Genomic DNA, 20,330 nt, shown 5'->3' on the forward strand with positions numbered 1-20,330 from the left:
TGGTAATCGAAAAAATCCCTGGTGACCCCTCACTGATTTATGTAGGACATAATTGAAACTTCTTATGACTTCTCACTCTTTCCACTGTGTGTATTTCTGAGAGCATTTGTCAGAGGGCAGTTCCTAAAGCGCAATGAGTGAGGTCACCTACATACACTCTAATAGGACAATGATGTGTTTCTGAATATAAGCAACTGTGCTGCAAAAAAGGATGTTCGGTGTTTGTGAATGCCCCCCAGAGTTACCGATTTAGTAGCTGTCAGCTCCGCTCTCTGAGGGGGTCTTGTTTTAACATGAATAAATAAAAGATTAAATAATCATGCACCAGCAAGACAACATGGACTGAAAATAGGCTTCAAGACATAAAGGAGCTCATGTGATTACTATGCCAGATGGGATATCACATCCAGGCAGGGTGGTAGGAATTCTGAACACATCTCACTTTACGGCCACAGAGGTGAAACAGGCTGGGAATTGGTGTTCTCATGTTGGCAAAGTTCCGTTAGGAGATTGTGGTACAAATTATGCACGTGCAGAGGAGCAAATATTTGCGTATGCGGAGGTGGCTATAAGTACACAATGATGATGATGACATGTCGCAAACTAGGTGCATCTTCCTCCAGTGCAGAGCAGGATGCACCTGAGCAAATGTGTACAACAACAAAGCAGTAAACACAAATTTTTGGTGTAATTTGCACCCACTTGCTACCCACCGAGCATATGCCTCAAAGTGCAGAGCAATGCACAATACCACTTTGCCTCAAAAACCTTGGTGTATGGCTCGTCTTACCCACTGAGCCAGCTATGGGGGAAATGACACGTTTTGCTTAGTTCATTTAAGTGTATAGTGTTGCACAATATCCTAGGTAATTGGGGTTGTATAATATACTGAACGATCATTTGAGGCTGAATAAAGTGCAGAGCCATTAGCGGCTGTATTACACACTGTACAGTCGGTAGCTGTATAATATGGTGATACCTATCTCCTCACAGAATGATATAGATCTAGGTCCCCAAAAGAGGCAGCATAATGTCCTAAGTATCTGACAGGTAGAACCTGTTTTGGGACCACACATAAGGTCATGACCTGATACTTGTACCCACACTGGGTAATATAAACTGATCATTTAGACATGTATAATAGGAATGGGTATGAAATCCCAGCAGTCGGGATGCCTGCTGTCAATATACAGATAATGGCACCCCGATGCTCAGGATCCAAACAATGGGTGGGTATGTATAGTAACCCACCCCCCTTCTCCCCCTAACCCTAACCCTCTGTTTCTACATCCTAACACTAACTCTCACCCCATCCTAACTCTAACCCTCCCCATTAGTGCCTAAACTTAACTCTCCCCCCTTGGTACCTAAACCTAACCCTCCCCCTTAGTGCCTAAACCTAACCCCCCCAAGTGGTGCCTAACCCTAACCTCCCCCTCCTCTAGCCTAATCCTAATCCCCCTCGTGACTCCCACCCTGCGCCCCGATACACTTACGTTTGGCATCCCGGCAGTCGGGATTCTGGCGTCATCATGTAACTTACTGTCGGTATTCTGGCGCCGGTCTTCTGGCCGGGTAGTAGCATTCCGGCCCTGGGATTTTGTCAGCCGGGATGCCGCAGGTAGGTCTATTAACTACATCCCTAATATTATTGTGCAGTCAAAGGAACTGACTTTTAAACAGCATCATTGTATTCATATAATGGTCATCAGTGGCGCTGGTCTTCGTGGGCTTCACCTTTAGGAGCCCCCTTTCTCATAGTTTTCACCAGCTACTCAGTTGCCTCCAGATCTTGTCCGCAAGCTTTAGTCGCTGACCAGTGCAGCTACAAATGGTGGTCAACACCAGGGCGAGAGGAGTCTGGTCGGCCAGAGGTCTAGAACAGACGAAAGCTCAGGACTGGCAGCAAGGACCATTGTTCTGGAACAACACCAGGATCTGCAATATAGACTATAAGACCCAGGAACTCTAATGAGCACCTAACTTATGTGACCGGAGGTGACTGGGCTCTCACCTGTATGGGATCCCAACATGACATTGTCCTAGAGGTTTGCGAGAGGCTGAAGCTGCCTGTAATGGAGGCAGAGGTAAATACTTTACTCAATAACAGCTGCAGAGCAATGTCAGGGTAGCACTGAACAGCGTACACTATATTACCCCCATGGTGCAGAGCATTTCAATTGTTTCCCATAGATTGCTTATTCTTTTATTGTACTGAGTTGTTATAGTGCGGGCGTGGACATACAGTATTTGCAGTCACATTTACTGTTCCTGTAACAATGCACTGCGAGCAGCACAGCAAAAGCAGAATTTCTGGTTAGATGCCGATCACCGTGTTGCTGGGGTACATTCCTGCTCAACCTGAGTTGTTATAGGAACACAGTGGCTGCATGTGATGACCCTGAGTAGACAGGAAACTCCGCAGATCTCTGTGTAGATCAGTACCAAGCAGAGGATTGACCTGGGTGGACAGCAGAGCTGACAGTCACCAGGAAGAGGACCATGTCACCTGGATAAATGGAGAACATTTTTGAGGTCATACTCCAGTAACAACCTACAGGACCCCGAACACAACACCTGAGCCATGACCCCGACACTCCTCCATCTACTGCTAGTGGTGGGTAAGTGACTGCTTAGGTGGATAACCGGCCACCTACCACTGTTTCGGGTTATATATTGTTCTGTCTCTCCAGTCAGTTACCAAACAATTCTGCATATTTTCAGCAATGTCATCAATGTGGCTAATGTAAAACCAGCCGGGTTGTTGCAGAGTTTCAAACACATGACAGTTAGGGGGTATGTATACTAAAGTGCGGGTTTTTGGAAGTGGAGATGTTGACCATAGCAACCAATCAGGTTCTACTTAACATTTATCCAGCACCTTATAGAAGATAATAGCTAGAACCTGATTGGTTGCTATGGGCAACATCTCCACTTCTAAAGACCCGCACTTTAGCAAATATACCCCCTAGGAGCTGATTGGTTGGAGCACCATTTACGATTATTAACAAGTGATAACAAGAATACCACTCGTTATTAAATATGGCCCTATAAGTGAAGTCACACTGCGCACTCTGCAAAAATAGGCGCATTAGGAGCGCGGGCGATGCAGAGTCATTGGCATTTCCATTGCACCTGCAGTTACATTCAGAGAGTTGGGACTGGGGTGCGACAGGGCGATACCACATAGGCAAGGCTTAGAGACGGCGTGGGTGTCCTAATTTTTGTGGATGGGGTGGCTCCTTTGGTGCACTTTGATTAATACCTTTATAAATACCTTGTCCAGCAAGCTGACACCCTAAGATTAACAAATCAATCTACACTATTTTATTGACAAACATTCTGAGGGTATGTACATCATCTATAGGCTGATTGGAATCTATGCACAATGGGTCCATTCGCGTATTAAATAGAGATGTGAGGGTCCGGATCTCTGAAATCCGAAAACACCCACAATTAGGGGTTCAGAGCAGAATCGCTGGGGTACTGGAGCAACTGCTGGGACGCTGGCACCCTGCAGCCATTGCCCCTAACTGACATTTTCCTACAGATATTAGGATTATTAGTTAGTTAGTCAGATGTAATAAATTGTGTCAGTAAAGTCATTGTCAGTCACCAACATATGTTCGAGACGGTCACAGTGAATTCTTCTCTTCCTCAGTTTTGCCATCACCGTTGCTGTGCGCAGACTGTGGATCCCCCGTGGTCTCTAATCGGATCGTGGGCGGGACAGACGCCGCTGAAGGGTCGTGGCCTTGGCAGGCCAGTCTGCGGTATCATGGCAGCCACATCTGTGGTGGGTCGCTGATCTCCAGAATGTCTGTGCTGACCGCTGCTCATTGCTTCAAATAGTAGGTTCCTGTATTTACTCTCTGATTTCCCCCAACAGTGTATTTTCTCAATTATCTTTTTTCTTTTGTCTTGATTTAACACCCCATAATGAGTAAGCCAAATGGGCTGATATCAGGGATGAGCAGCGTCATGACTGCAGGATGCTTACACTTGCAGCCGGAGACATGACTGTGGGGGAGAGTGATCAAATCTTGGGCCCAGGGGCGTATTAAGAGAGGAGGGGGCCCATGTGCATTCCCCGTCTGGGGCCCCCTTCTCTCTCCCCATGACCGGCAGCAGACTGACGTGGCTGACCGGCGCCCGCAGCATCAGTACAGTCTACTACGCATGTGCCGCGCCATTTTCCCAGCGATTTCCTCACTGCACATGCAGAAAACACTGGAAAAATGGCCACGGCGGCCACTTTCCGGCATTTTGTGCAGGGCTGAGACACCCAATTTGGTAACTCAGAGAGGTAAGTATTAGATAATATGGGTGCGAGGTGGACTGTAAAGTAATCACTGAGACAGAGACAAGACTTACATAAATCTATATAGGACTATATATATATATATATATATATATATATATATATATATATGAAGAAGTTTGTTTATTTGTTGCTGAATATTGTCCACAACACTCAAGGTAAAGCTTCCAAATCTTACATAGTTATTTACCACACAGCAACAATGCGACAGAGAGACAAATCTTATATATAAAATTCATTGGTCTGGTTGTAGCCGTGTGGGGCTAGTGTCCGTGTGTCATAGGATTATATATATATATATATATATATATATGCATCATATATTTAATGTTTTAGTCTTAGTATTTCATCTCCAATTAATATACAATGTGTATATATGTAAACTGATGATAGTTAAGATATGTATATGCTGTACAGGGTGGTAGAAGTCATGGTAAGAACACAAGCACTCAGGGTAAGGGTCTGTGTCTTAGAAAATACTAGAAGGGGCACGAGGGGATCTGAAGGCTGGAGCCATAGGTGGAGGAGAAGCGGAGGTTGGTGGGCAGTTGGCAAGTGTCGGTTGGAGAGGAGAGAGACAGCAGAGGTGCGGACGGTCTGTGGTTCCTCTCTCCAGTGCGGTACCTTGGTCTCAGAGCGCAGCGTTGAGAGCTAGAAGACTGCTGATGGGAGTCGGAGGCGTACTAACCAGTGAGGGGCGATATAGTTGCTGAAGAGGCATCGCACTTCGGAAGATAAGCGGTGGCTGGAGAGAGAAAGGTATCCGGCGTAGGCTGCATCATAGTGGTTGGCTGTAGAGAGCAAGACAGAGATCAGAGAGACTGCGACATCCGGGTCAGGTAGCGGTAGCGGCAGAGCTCGGGATCGGGGGAGAAGCTGTGTATTATAGCCAGCCCAGCAGATACCAGACTTCAGTCTCGTGCTAACCGCGGGGAATGAAGTAGGAGCCGCCATTGTTTCTTCCCATTGCTGGCATTAACGGACCTGCAGAGGCACAGCAGGAGTGCTGTACGTATGGAGTAGAGTCATTCCAATGCACCTCACATAGACAGACTTTGTCCTTCCTTAATACATTCGTTCCAGAAGAAGGATCAGAGGCCAGATTAATGATTAACAACGCTGCATATATAAGGCTGATTTTATACCTTGCTGCCCCTATAGAGTATACTTTATAATATTCTTACCAATTCAGCCTCCAGGGGATTATAGGCTGCAACATTATCAGGAGAATAGAAACAAGCTACAGAGAGGAACACAAAGGGGTATATTTACAAAGGTGCGGGTTTTTAGAAGTGGTTTTGTTGCCCATAGCAACCAATCAGATTCTACTTAACATTTATCTAGCACTTTCTAGAAGGTAATAGCTAGAATCTGATTGGTTGCTATGGGCAACAAAACCACTTCTAAAAACCCGCACCTTAGTAAATATACCACAAAGTATTAACCTAGTGAAATAGAAGGCTGTGAGGGGAATATAGCATATCAACTATAATCTCTCACTGTGACTCCTGCCACTCTATTGAGGATTGTATATTTATTCAGTGTAGGAGAAGGTGAAATCGCTCCATTGAGCAACAGTCTTGGTCCCGTTCTTGTGGAGGTGTCAGTTAGTTATTAATAAGGGATAGACTATTTCCTTCCGCTGCCAGGAGACTTTGGCCCTGATTCAGACCCACTCGCGAGCGGCTGTCCGCTCGCAAGTGGGTCGATGTTCTGCACTGAGCATGCGCACGACGGAGGGAGCTCCGTCGTGCGCATGCGCCAGACACGACGAGCGAAGGAAAGTCCTTCGCTCGTTGTGTCTGATCAAAGGGGGCGTGCTGTCGATGTTGATTGACAGCACGCCCCCTTTGGTGGGCGTGCCGGGGGCGTGCCTCCCTGACGGGGGCGTTCCCACGGGAACACCTCCCGTCAGAAGCCGGCCCACTGACATCACTAGTGATGTCAGTGGGAGTGATTTTGGCTCTGATAGAGCGAAAATCACTCCGGAGCTTGCGGTTGAAAACTTCAACCGCAGGCTCCGGCTCGCAGTTTCGATGGTCGCGATGGTCAAGACCATCGCGGCCATCAAACTGCACGCTCGTATAGGCTGTGGGTGGTGACCCACAGCTATACAAGCGTCCAGGAGGGCGCTCCATTTTTATGGAGGGCGGCCCTCATTCAGAGCGTGCGCTCTGCTCAGAGCGTATGGCTCTGAATGAGGGCCTTTATCCGGGACTTTCACACATTGGCAGAGTTATGTAGATCCTGAACTAATTGTTATTAGGGAGTTTATTCACCACAATCCAGGCTTAGAGTAACTGTTTAAGATGATATTGTAGAATAATATGTTTTATAGATATATGAAATAACCTTGGATTACATTGACCAGCATATGTTGATTTCTTTTATAAATAATATAATAGAAAACCATTTATCGACGAGCTGTTTAGAACCAGGACCTGAAAGAAAATAATTGATTGGGTTTGTCAAATATTGAAAATTGTATTATATGAATACTATATACACTAACACCCCACAACTTGTCATTACTCTGTATGGGCTTTCCCTGGTTGGCCTAAATATTTTTCATAAAATATAAATCTGGGTGGAGGCACTGATATAAGGGTACCTCATTTAATAGGCTGTGAATGGTAGGTACATCCTAGGATAATCGTAACATAACCAGGTGTCCCTTTAGTTGTTAAAGGGAGGGTTACATGTTTGTTTGTTTGTTCGTGTGGGATACATTCAGAATCCTAACACTTAAAAGAATACCGGAGCCGGGATCCCGAAGGTAAGTAATGGGATAATGTATTCATTAGCATATTCTCACAGCGGCCAGGTACATGAAATCTTTGTGGAATCAGGGCCGGCCTTCTGTTTTTTAGAGCGGCCTCCTGGTCGCTCGCATAGCTGTGGGTGACCACCCACAGCTATAGCGAGCGGCCAGGAAGATGGTCGTGATGGTCAAGACCATCGCGACCATCGGGCTTGCGATGAGACCCTTGTGGTAGGGTCTCATTGCCGCAAGCCCCAGAGAGGTTTCAGCTCTAACAAGGGAATGCCTCCATCTGGGCAGCCATGCCCCCGGCCCGCCCACCAAAGGGGGCGTGCTGTCACTCACCATTGACAGCACGCCCCCTTTGGTACGAGACCCGCAGCAACGGTTTGCCCGTCACTATCCGGGTCTCACGCATGTGCACGACGGAGCCAGCTCCATCGTGTGCATGCGCACTGGGCCACAATCGACCCGTTTCCGAGCGCATAGTGGAATGTATTATCCGGCACCCGCAGAGACAGGGGCTCTGTATGGAACCCATCTCTGCGAAGTGCCGGAGAGCTACAGGGGCTACTGCGCATGCGTGGCTGCCATTGCCGGGGAGCGTTCCGGGGGAACCCTCTGCTCGGTCTGCCGGCTAATTATGCGACGTGTAGCCTATAGGCTACACAGACTAATGCCAGCTTTAGGGGCTTCACATTCCGGAAGTTGTTAAATCTGGCAGCATCATATCCCCTATAGAAACCTATGGGGGCTGCAGCTGTCAGCGGGAATGGAGGGATCCCAGCAGGTATCGGAGACATCAGCTACAGTCTCTCCTTCATACATGGGGATGATACTAATTATATGCAGTTACCCTGCCAAAAAGGCAAAAACGTGTGTTTTCGGGGGAATAAGCCACAAATATTTCATGACAGTGTGACCATGTGCGCTGGAAGCCCAGCTGTGCTGTTCTGTAAGTCGCACTAATACAGCCGGCCCTGAATACAGGAGGGTATTCACATTTATTCTCATGCAACATCGAATCAGGCGGAAACTGATCTGACAACTCGCCATACGGCGCTTATTTTCCATGCTCATTCTCTGTTGTTCAGCTGCATTGTTTCATTATAATTGAAGGTCATTATAATGTACAGTATAATCCGGTAATTTTATTAGGTGTCTCTGCGATTACCACCATGCAGACATGCGCCATAGCACTGTATATTACAGCTGCTCCTTATTTCCAGGAATTCTTCGTACTTACTGGGAATGTTCTGATTGTTTTACGACTGACCAGTAAAATGAATCTCTCTCCGCATGTAGCATACAGCTCTGACCATCTCATTCTTACTGCTATGGGCTTATTACTCGTTACAGCTGCGTGATATTATGCAAATGGCGCAGCCGTCCGGATTCGTATTGAGACGCCCACCTGCAGATTTGCATATTCAAGCATCTGCGTACAAAGACGCAGCATTGATCACAGATCCTGCCATTATCACAGTTCTGAGTAACCCTATAGCTACTGAGAATGGACGCGAGAATTGAGACGTCAGAGACATTTTCCCTGCATGCAGGCTGTGGCGTCACAAGGAGGATGCAGGGAATGCGATCCGCATGTGGGTGTCACCCACCAAGGGGTGACACCAAGCTGCAGACTCCCCTTCAGTGACAGGACTGCACTGTATAATTAAGTGCAGCAGTCGGCTCCTGTCACGGTGAGGGAGCCGGCCGGCACTGCACACAGGGCAGTCCACACCTCCGGCACCCCCTCTGCCCCCCAGTAATAAGCACAGTGATGGGACCACTGGGGGGGGGGTTCGGCCATGATGCCACATCCCTTCCAGCATGACCACACCCCCTGTCCATGAAGCCACGTCCCCTTTTGGCAAGGCATAGGCCTTGCCGCGTTCACAGAATCACTCTTCGCACCAGGTGACACAGCGGGGGGAAGCAGTAGCGCACGCAGGGGGGGTTTCAGAGTACCCAGAAACCCCCCCTGACTGACCAAATAATTTTTTTTTAGAGACGGAGACAGCACTGTCTCCGTCTCTGCACTGACTGCGGGCTCGACGGAGCTGCCGCGGATCCACAGACAGAGAGTTCAGGTTGGCAGAACTCTCTGTAAAGGAGATACAGGTGCAGCGGGCGCCGGGCTGGAAGCGCTGTTGTGTGAGACACTGTCCCTGCTGTGCTGTGAGGGGGCGCGTTTTGGAGCGGCGGCAGTAGGGGATGGAGCATCCGCTTGTCTCCCGGTGTTTCCCATCATTCCGTGTGGGTGGTCAGGTGCCCTGAAGGCCGCAGCCCTTATCGCTGTGGTCGTCGTCATCCTGGTGTAGCTGTTCTGGGTCTGGCTCAGCTCCAAGTCTTCAGGAGGAGATCGCCGGGAAGGAGCTGCTACGCATGGCGAGCGCAGCAACTACGCTCACACGGGCTCCAGCGGTGACCCTCCTCCTCCTCCTCCTCTCTCCTCAGCCCTCGGTAAGTATACTGATATTTGTGTATGTATGTATGCGTGTGTGTGTGTGACTATGTATGAATGTATGTATGTATGCGGTGTGTAACTATGTATATATGTAGGTATCTTGTGTGTAAGTATGCTTATGTGTGTGTGTATCTGTGTGTACGCTGTGCGTGAGTATGCTTAGAAGTTGTGTGTATGAATGCTGTTTGTATATATATATATATATTATGGAAACCCCCCTTTGAAAATCCTGCGTTTGCCACTGGGAAGGGCCGCCACTGCATAGAGGATCACAGACGCAGGCTCTGACGCTCCCTAAAAATGGTTACAACACACCCATCCCGTTACCTCACACAAACGCTCCCTGACAATGCCGATGGGAACCTGCACGCGGGCCCCCTCCTCTCTTAGACCGCCTCTGCGTTGTTGCCCTAGCATTACTAAGCTCATCACATGTTTTCATAGATGCCAAAATATTTCTGTATATTCTCCAGTAAGTAATGAGCAGATTTGAATATATATTGTAGTCATTTGTCCTTGTGCTTTACTAAGAATATGAAATGGATTCTCTGCAGCGCTAAGTAATTGGGGACAGTTGGTAAAGAACCTGGAAGAAGATCAGCCCATCAATACGTATAAATGGGACGTTTAAAGTCATTTTTTTTTACATCACAGTAAATAACTGTATATATCGGTCTAGATTTATTATAACAGGAATGCTGCTATTAGGTGCAGTAACCCTGTAATATATCCTGTAAGTGCTCTTAGGATGCTGATCATATCTAAAGCAGAATTCCCTCATTTATTCCATACAATATCAGACTCATGACCTGGTCGTGTTGCAAAACATTTCCAAACTGTTGCTACAGCATGTTCTGTACCGTGCGTGCGATTCTGGGGGAGATGTATCAACGCGTGGAGAGAGATAAGTGCCAACCCATCAGCCCTTGTTATTTTTGAATAACCCCCTTTAGCAGTCACTTAAGGGGTTATATCATCCTTTCTGTACTTAACAAACAGCGGTAATCAAAGATTACCACTGTTTGTTTGTCACTGCATTACTCTTTGGATGGCGATAGCGATGCGTTCCCTATTGCCGGAAAAGGGGACCCGACAGCAGCCCCTCCAGCTTTAGCGAAGCCTTCCAGGTACTGCCGGGTCCCTGCCCGCGATAATCAGTCATGCACAATCGCAGACTGATCGTCACACATGACAGAGCAGTCAGTCGCTGGCAGTGAGTCAGCAGAGGACCCCGCCGACAAGGAGGACGTGCTGGACCTCACCAGAGGGGTGAGTAATGATGAATAACATTGGCAGATTAATTTGTATCACTGCGATACTAAACAAGCTATACCGCTGGAGGTTCCTCAATAAATGGAGCCCACAGTCTGCAACATGACAGTTAGGAGCTGATTGGTTGGTTCTTTATCTGTCTCCACTCTCTCCAAGGGTTGATACATCTCCCCAAGTGGTTGATCCAATAAATAATTCATATAGTAACTTAATGCAAATTGTTTTGTCCACAGTTCAAAGATTCCATCTGACTACCAAGTCTACCTGGGGTCCTACCAGCAATCTTTCTACAATTCACACGAGATCACATCCAATGTGCAGATGATCATTATTAACTCAACATTCAGTGTGACAGGGACAGCCGGAGACATCGCTCTGGTGAGACTATCAAGTTCTCTCACCTTCACTAACTACATCCTGCCAGTCTGTTTGCCTTCACCATCGCTGAACTTCTCCTCTGGCATGGAGTGCTGGATAACTGGATGGGGCAACACGGCCTCTGGAGGTGAGGGTGCAAAAGGAATTATATGACTTGTATCTTCCTGCTGGACTGTGTATCACAAAATACCCAAGCATGCATGTTTTATCTTTATGCTCTGCCCCAAATTAAATGAAGATATTCTCCACTTTTCAAGATAATACAGGAGACACCTGTTAGATCAAACTTTGATCCTGGCTGATCATTTGAAAGTGTTTAATACAACTCAGGATAGGACAAATGTGACAGGAGGTCAAGAGTACGTCATGGCTTGGTCTGATGAATCATTGTGTGGTCTGGTGAATCATGGCCAGTTTGGTGGATCATGGAGTGGTCTGAGGAATCATGGCCAGTTTGTGGATCATGTCATCATTGTCATGGTCTGTTGGATAATGGTCTGGTGTGGTGGATCGGTGCATGGTCTGGATAATGCCTGCGTTGTTGGGTGAATCATGGCTTGGTCTGGTGAATCATTGTGTGGTCTGGTGAATCATGGCCAGTTTGGTGGATCATGTCGTGCTCTGGAGGATAATTGTCTGATTTGCTGGATCATGGCATGGTCTAGTGGATCATGTTGTGGTCTGATAGATCATGGCCTGGTCAGGTGGATCATGGCGTAGACTGGTGGATCATGGTGCGGTCTGCATTACAAATGGCAGCAAACCCCATTTCAGATTTTCTACAGACAAAAAGTGTGTTATAAACCCACGCTTTGGATTCAGCGACAAGGGTCCAACCCAAAGGTCACCATCCCTCCCATATATACACCAAAATAACAACAGGATGGCCACCTGGTGCTGTTCTTAATTGAAGACACCGGGCATATAGTACATGCAGAAAGTACAAGAAACAAAATCCAGAATATAAAAAATTTGTTTCCAAATGTAAATTCCTCATTGGTTGTCTACTGTGCTGACCTTAAATGGGCGAGTTATGGACCTTGAGACAGTCCGGATCTGTGTACAGAATGGATCACTCCACAATCTCTCACTTCTCCCCATCACAATAGAAATGTACCAATATATCCTTATTACCTCAGAGAAATGATAGAGGCCGCTCCTCATAGTGTAAATTGTTTACCATTTATTAACATATAAAAGCCATAAAAAATCCCCATAAGATATGGTTACTGCATACCAGACAGGGCCTCTAAGAAGGGATAAAGGGATAACAGTGGTTGGTTCCTGGGTATATCACCTTCCCCCTGGAACTGTAGTCTCCCTCACAAGGTCCTAAGGTACAGCAGATCCCCTCTCCTCCTTTGAGGTGTTGCGGATATAAAGCCAATACTCACCTTGTAATGTAAATAAATGTAACATAAATAGAAAATCTGGAGGGAGCAGATTGACGCTGCTGCCCAGTAAACGATACGGATTGGATCAGTACATGAATGGTGGTATGTACATTAGTGAGAGGTGGGCTTCCATTGCCCATGTGATCCAGGTCAGGGACATAGGGCCTCATGTAACTGAACTTATTACCAGCAGCATACTGTATTTAATTTAGTATTGCAGTAATACTAACTAATATGCCACTGGTACTCCCCATTACGTCCTCCCTCTCTCCTGCTCTGTCCCTGGCAGCCTATCACCAGTCTGCAAGTGCGCGTGGAAGGCTTCCCTGAAGCCGGAAAGGTTGTTGCTGGGTCTCCATTGCTGGCACCATATTGCTCTCGCCATCTACAGATGGTGTAAGTGATACAGTGACAACCGGGAATAATTTTAGTTTATAGATAATATTTCTATAGTGCGCCACCTCATTCACCAGTACTGGACTGGCTGCTCTAAAGGATCATTACTAATTCCCCAAAAAGCCAAAATGCTGAAACGTGAAGGAATCTAATATAGCGCCTAAACTGTAATAGAGACAATATACAATCTGCAACTCTCTGTTAGAATAATAATTATTTATTAATAGTATATTAAATCTATCAGAAAAAGACAGGACTAATAATCCCACATAAAAGACATATAAGCCACAATATTGCACATATACAATTATATTTAGGAGTTTCATATGACATAATGTCATGCAAAGTAACACATTTTAGCCCAATGTCTCTCATCTGTGCACATAGAATCCTGATGTATCTTTTCCTCCTTTCAATGTATAAAAAGCACTTTGCTATTACAAAGTTGTTCACATCCAGGGCTGCTGGTATTCTCACCCAGTGAAAATCAACTTTTCTCCACTTCTGCAGCACGATGTGAAGCAGCGCTCGCCGCGTTCTCTGAATAGCGTTACCCCTGCCATTCACTTCTAAAGAAGGAGCAGAGATTTCTACCTTGTGCCGAGCCCACAGTGCAGCGTGGAGCGTGCACTGACACAGCGGCGCTGTGCTACAGAGCTCCGGGTAAGACCGCGGCGAGCGCTGCAAGTGGAGAAAAGTGGGCTTTTCACTAGGTGAGAATACCAGCAGCCCTGGATGTGAACAACTTTGTACATATGGACTGGACCCAGTGATTCCTAGCTGTATTATACAACAATCAGGTTTATTACATCAGTCTGCATCATATTTATGCTACAAGCTACATATCATTATTTACCCCTGCAATTTCACTCCTTTAACAGGAAGTGTGGAGATATATATATGTGTGTATATATATGTATATATATATATATATGTATATATATATGCAAACACTGGATATACCCTTACTACAGTATTGACTGTGAGACCTTCAGGGATTTGTCTTAGCAAAATCTCTATAGCAAAGTGCTTTTGATACATTGAAAGGAGGAAAAGATACATCAGGATTCTGTGTGCACAGAAAAGACATTTGGTTAAAATGTGTTACTTTGCATGAAATTATTTCATATAAACTCCTAAATATTATTATATCTGTGCAATATTGTTGCTTATATGTCCTTTATGTGGGATTATTAGTCCTGTTTTTTATGGAATATTTAATATACTATTAAATAATTATTATTCTAAAGGAGAGTTGCAGATTGTATATTGTCTGTATTGGGGTATAGGCGCTCTATTAGAGTCGTTCACGTCATTTTAGTTTATGGCTGTTTGTTAAATATTGAAAGGAGGACGTAACCCCTTTTGCGCGTGAGAGACTGACGGCGGTTTGTATGTCAAATTGCTAGTATTTACTAAAGGTTGGTTTTGATAATCTGCTATTGATCCCCACCGGATTACAATACACAACCTACTGCGGCTTGTTCTATAGCAGTTTCTATTGAAACTACTCTGTATTAGAATCTATTCAATTCATATTCATTTATAGTGAACTAGATTCTATAGGCACAGACAGGCGGCTGTTCTCACTTTGTGGGGTATATTTACTAAAGTGAGAGTATTTAGAAGTGGAGATGTTGCCCATAGCACCCAATCAGATTCTACTTAACATTTGTCTAGCACCTTCTAGAAGATAATAGCTAGAATCTGATTGGTTGCTATGGGTAACATCTCCACTTCTAAAAACCTCTCACTTTAGTAAATTTACCCCTGTGGGTCTGTGAGAAGTGTTTAGTGGAGAAGGAGAAAGTTATAGGAAAGCAGTAGGAGATATAAATAGGGTGGCATTTACTAAGCATCACATACACAGTTGATTACGGTTGTTTTATATTTTGTTTATTTGTGTATTTCTGTTAAAGATCAGTCATGACTGGTGAGAGACATCATAATGCTACATAGTCCATTTGGATGATATTCCTGTCTATCAATTGTTGCCTGTCAAAATCAATTCAGTTACATACTGTTTCATCAATCAAATCTGTCTGAGCCTAGTCATTTATGTGGGCAGGTTTGCTAAATAAACCCAGGCTTCCTATTCTATTCTATTCTATGCCTTGCTTTCTTGGCGGTTTTGGTGTTAGTAAATCACCACAATAATGGTTCATACACACGGTCAGATTTTTCCTTCAGATATGAACGATAACGATTTAAAAATCGTTCAGTCGTTCATATCTGAAGGAAAATCGTTCATATCTGACATGCCTGAACGATGGACGATCAACGATGCGCGTTCCCGATGGTCAGATAACGATTTCTGACATCTGATGTGTTTGCAGTCAGACTTGGACGATTCCATTCATTTTAATGCAGTCAAAAATCGTTCAGATCGTTCAAATCGTTCAATCGTTCATCTGACAAATCTGACAAGTCTGACAAATCTGACCGTGTATATGCACCATTATAGAGGTGTTCATGGAATTACAAGACCCCAGTCATTATTTGACATTACATTACAGGGTTAGTTATACAGACTGTCACCTCAGTAATGTCCAGCTATTGCTAATCAGTGACTGCCCTCTAGTGGCCATACAGTGGTAATACATTGCATAGATAGGCTATATACTGCATGTCATTTTGTTTAGTGGTTATACAACAGATAATAATAACAGTGCTGATGGAATAGTGGATGACGTGGGAAGCTCAGCAAAGGTTTAGCAACACACTGTAGCCCAACCACCATGTCCTTTAAGCTGTATTTTTCTTAGTAGTATCAAGTTATCTCCATAACCCTAGGGCACCCATGACTTCCATAGACAAATGTATTTATTAATAACATTTACTTGTATAGCGCTAGCATATTCTGATATGCTTTACAATTGGTAGCAAAAGAGTTATACAACAAAACTGGTCAATCGGCAGCAGACAGAGGGGTAAGAGGGCCCTGCTCGCAGGCTTACACTCTATAGGGAAATAGGCACTGAATACATTAGTATAAGTGCTACATATTGCTACAGCCAGGTTACAGAGGCTCCTGGGGGGACTGTCGGATCCAGTCACACAGCAATGTTGTCCTGAGGTCTACGGGATGTGTCAGTGTAACCTGAGCACACATGTAACGTGGTGTATGGACTGTGCAGATGGGATGTAATGGGGCAGAACTGGAGACACTGTACCAGAGGGGTGACAATCAGGTCCTGTATATCAGCATTTAGCCTTTTACTTCTATCTCCTCACAGCAGCCTTATCGCCCCCCATGACCCTCCAGCAAGTGATGACTCCGTTTATTAGCAGAACTTCTTGTGACCTGATGTACCACGTCAGCTCAGGGATAAGTAACAACGTGCCAATAATCGCATCTGACCAGGTCTGTGCTGGTTACCAGGCTGGACAGAAGGACTCCTGCCAGGTGAGCCCGCTCCTCCGAAGTGCCCTATTGCCAGGATACATGTCAGGGGGTCTCATAGGTAGTGATGTACCCAACAAATAGTCATAGCGGAGGCTGCCATTTTGTCAGCTGAAATGATATCCATGCAACTTATCCATTCACAAGTTCTAATGACATCATTAAGGCATCAGACTCGTACATGGCGATGAGCCTAGAAAATGGCAGCCTCACTGTGTAGGTGACAGGTAAAGAGGAGCAACATTTGCAAAACTCTTCTAATATATATACTTCCATTATATATCCCTCTAGTTCTTCCATCAGCCATGAAACTTTGCACATCCCGGCCAGCAGTGCACCTTTGGTATTAAGTAGTTATAGTCCTGCCCAGGAGGCACCATGCACATAGCAGAATGTATTGTGTATACTGGTCCCAGCTGTATTTACTATACTATACTATACTATACTATACTATACTATACCATACTATAAGTTCCATAGGTTTACAAAAACAGTACAACCATTATAACAACCACCAATGGCGATGCAAGAGCGAATCGCATAGGATTGTACTGCAAAACCACATGTTCTGTCTACAAACTTAAATTCTTCAAAATGTTGTCTCAGTTTTGCTCCTCTAGTGTTCAAGCTCTATACAATGTCTAAAATTTCCATTTCCTGTGGGTGACTAATGAACTATATATATATATATATATATATATATATATATATATATATATATATATATACAGTATATAGTAATATTATATATTTATTTATTTTTTGCGAAAATCCCACAGGAGAAAAGTGGACAGCGGGTTATATTTACATTTTTATAAGTGGAGATGTTGCCCATAGCAACCAATCATATTCTATTTAACATGTGTCTAGCACCTTCTAGAAGATAATACTGTAGCTAGAATCTGATTGGTTGCTATGGGCAACATCTACACTTCTAAAAACCTGCACTTTTATAAATATACCCCAAAAAGTAATACTGATGTACTTAGTAAAAAGTGGAAATTGGTCTCTTCATGCACTGATTGAACTGGTGCTAGGGGGTCTAGTTACTAAGCAGTGTTAGGAGACAGAGTGAAAAGTGATAAGGTGCCAGCCAATCAGCTCCCAACTGTCATTTTACAAACACAGCCTGTGAGATGGCAGTTGGGAGCTGATTGGCTGGCACCTTATCACTTTTCACTCTGTCTCCTAACACTGCTTAGTAACTAGACCCCTAAGGGTCTGACATATTCTCATTATCAGTTATTCCAGGTGCACAGAAGTCTCTCATACAGTATAAGCCTCATGTAAGGAGAATTCCTCTGGGGATCAATGTTGGTCTAATCAGTTGCCTAATTTTGCTTCTCTTTACTTCTTATTAAAAATGACTCCCAAGATTTCTGATTTGGATTTGGGACAGACAGTGCGCATCACGTTGTGGGTGTGACTCGCCCTTGGGGGTAAGCCCAGAGCCTACTGCTTGGCCGCCATCTTTCCCCCTGTCCTTCACCTAAAGTCACTGTCACTTACACCTGCCGCAGGTATATGCAGCATTGAAGGTGCATCACTTAGGGGGACATATCGCACAATTGTCACCGAAATCGGGCCAACCGTCCTCCTAGTTTGAGGATATGTAGAGTTTTATTCATGTACAACTAAGATAGTAACTAGCACATTACTCAGGGAATCATTTCTTGTCTTGCAGGGAGACTCCGGCGGACCCCTGGTGTGTAAAGTACAGGGGCTTTGGTACCAAGCCGGCATTGTGAGCTGGGGCGTTGGTTGTGCCCTCCCGTACCGACCTGGCGTTTACACATTTGTGCCTTCTCATAAGGCTTGGATTGATCAAAATGGAGCGTCAGCTCTGGTGCCTAGCCTCCCCCCATCACTTCTCATTGCTGCAGTACTCTGTGCATATTCCTTACTGAAGATCTAAACTAATCAGGTCTGTCCAGGAGACTGAACACGGATCCAACATGTATTAAATGTGTAAAAACATCAAATCGATCTGTTTCTGTAAATATATTCACTATATTCATGTTCGATGTTGTACAACAGCAAAGAATACCATGAGCTCACGATAAGTCATTGTGTAGGGCAGTCTGCAGGCATTTAAATTTATGATAACTTGCACTGATATAGAACAAGATATTGGGGGGTATTTATCAAAGCTTGAAGAGAAAAAAAATTGTGAGAGATAAAGTACCAACCAATCTGCTCCTGACATTTTTCAAACACAGCCTGTTAAATGTAAGTGAGAAGCTGATTGGTTAGTACATTATCCCTTACAATTTTATCTCTCTCCAAGCTTTGAGAAATATCCCCTAAATGAGTAGCTCCTTTGCAATAAGAGGCCTTTTTCTACGCGCTGGAAGTGCGGCGACATAGAGCTCAGGTGATTCCCTTATGTAACTCAGATGATGGTGTGTATACAGGAATACGTTACCTATAAAGCTGCAAGCTTGTCGGGAGCCCTGATTTAATTGATGTAATTTTTTTGGGGAAAAAAATCAAAATGTGAAAAGAGGATGCAGGGGAGAGAAAAGGATCACAGATAAAGAAATAGTGGAAATGTGGATACAAAATAGACTAAACCATCTGTTTCTAGAATTGAAGACTAAACAAAAATGTTAAGGAATCAAAGATCTTATTGAGAGAGTCGCTTCTGGGAGATTCTAATGCATTATACACTAAATGTCAATAATAATTATATGACTGGTTTAAGATTTGCTGTTACCAGTACAAGTATATGGTTCCAGTGTGACATTTCTTTTGACTTTTTGATTTTTTTTTTACCCTGCAATGACCAATTAAATCAGGGCCAATCCATCCTTTATAAGGACCTAAACCTCACTCACTAAAGTATTCCCTGAGGAAGCAGACTGTGAAACAGCAAAACGCGTTGTAATTGTTGGATAAGTGTAACTATTTTTTTTTTTACTTTTATTTTATGGACATTTTTTGTTCTTATTTTTTAAACCTTGTACTGCCTAGGATGTTTTATGTTGTAATCTCAACGTACCTTATTTTTCATGGTTCAGAAATTATTTATCGGCAGATTTATATTATTGTTGTTACATTTTGTTATAATTTCTGTAAATAGAGAATTTAACACTCCAGACATTATAACCATTGGTTCAGAAAGTATTTATTGGCTTCTTATATTATTCTTGTTACATCTTTTAATTTTTCCTGGGAGTGAAGAATTTAACACCATGGTTACATTATAACAATGGCTTCATAAAATGTATATTAGAGAATACTTTGCATGACCCATCTTTTTTGTTTTCAGCTCACAGGGTACAAGAGAATAAGAAAGATAGTCCCCTTGTTTTTCAAATCCTTTATTATTTGATACAGTATACTGTATGTTGACTGAAATAGATCCCACGATCCAATAGGGCTTATAAATTCCAGGTCTAATTACAAGTAACAACATTGCAGCGAGAGTCGTTACTACTTGTCATGGTGGTATGTATTATATAACACAGTGTATCTATATTCCAGCACCACAGACATACCCACAGTTTTTGCATATGTAATATCGAACAGGGCTGGTCTGTGGAATATAATGGTGTCTGAAGAATGCTGTTAATGAATACACAGCAGTGGCAAACGCAGGATTTCTAGAAGGGGGTTTCCAAATGCCTGATTTTAGAGTGAGTGTGACCAGTCCAACGAAGAAGGCATAATTACTAGCACTTAACCAGCTTTAATATGCGTCATACAAAGTGTATTATTTGTCATAATTCCAGCATATACAGGATCAGTGATCACAGTAACCCATTAAATGCGGCAGTAGGGCCATCCTGCCTGAGCTGTTTTTACAGTATTTCAGATGTGGACTCTATTCCAGAGCATGGGAGCAAGTCTGGGAGTCTGGGGGAGCAGCAGAAGAACCTAGCACTGCCATGGACATATATGTACATATTGGTCTTGTCATGCACTGGATAGTGTAT

The 20,330-nt window shown here is 44.2% G+C and overlaps 1 protein-coding gene across 1 annotated transcript; it reads left to right on the forward strand.

The window, feature by feature from the left end:
• The first annotated feature begins 2,388 nt into the window (after window positions 1-2,388).
• On the forward strand, window positions 2,389-19,600 carry LOC148517808 (serine protease 33-like). The gene is made up of 5 exons (XM_088478169.1): window positions 2,389-2,621; window positions 3,662-3,851; window positions 11,055-11,326; window positions 16,226-16,395; window positions 18,077-19,600. The coding sequence occupies exons 1-5, from the start codon at window positions 2,585-2,587 to the stop codon at window positions 18,305-18,307; spliced, it is 900 nt and encodes a 299-aa protein (XP_088334295.1). The 5' UTR covers window positions 2,389-2,584; the 3' UTR covers window positions 18,308-19,600.
• Window positions 19,601-20,330: the final 730 nt, after the last annotated feature.

Source organism: Taudactylus pleione, unplaced genomic scaffold (genome assembly GCF_031769625.1).
Source record: "Taudactylus pleione unplaced genomic scaffold, aTauple2 ptg000209l, whole genome shotgun sequence".
Taxonomy (NCBI): Eukaryota; Metazoa; Chordata; class Amphibia; order Anura; family Myobatrachidae; genus Taudactylus; species Taudactylus pleione.

What these genes read in the sequence shown, in the direction of transcription:
- LOC148517808 (XM_088478169.1), top strand. Translation starts at nt 2,585, where the DNA reads ATGACCCCGACACTCCTCCATCTACTGCTAGTGGTGG. An exon ending in CCATCTACTGCTAGTGGTGG is followed by an intron (nt 2,622 to 3,661) that starts GTAAGTGACTGC and finishes TCTCTTCCTCAG; the next exon opens with TTTTGCCATCACCGTTGCTG. An exon ending in GACAGAAGGACTCCTGCCAG is followed by an intron (nt 16,396 to 18,076) that starts GTGAGCCCGCTC and finishes CTTGTCTTGCAG; the next exon opens with GGAGACTCCGGCGGACCCCT.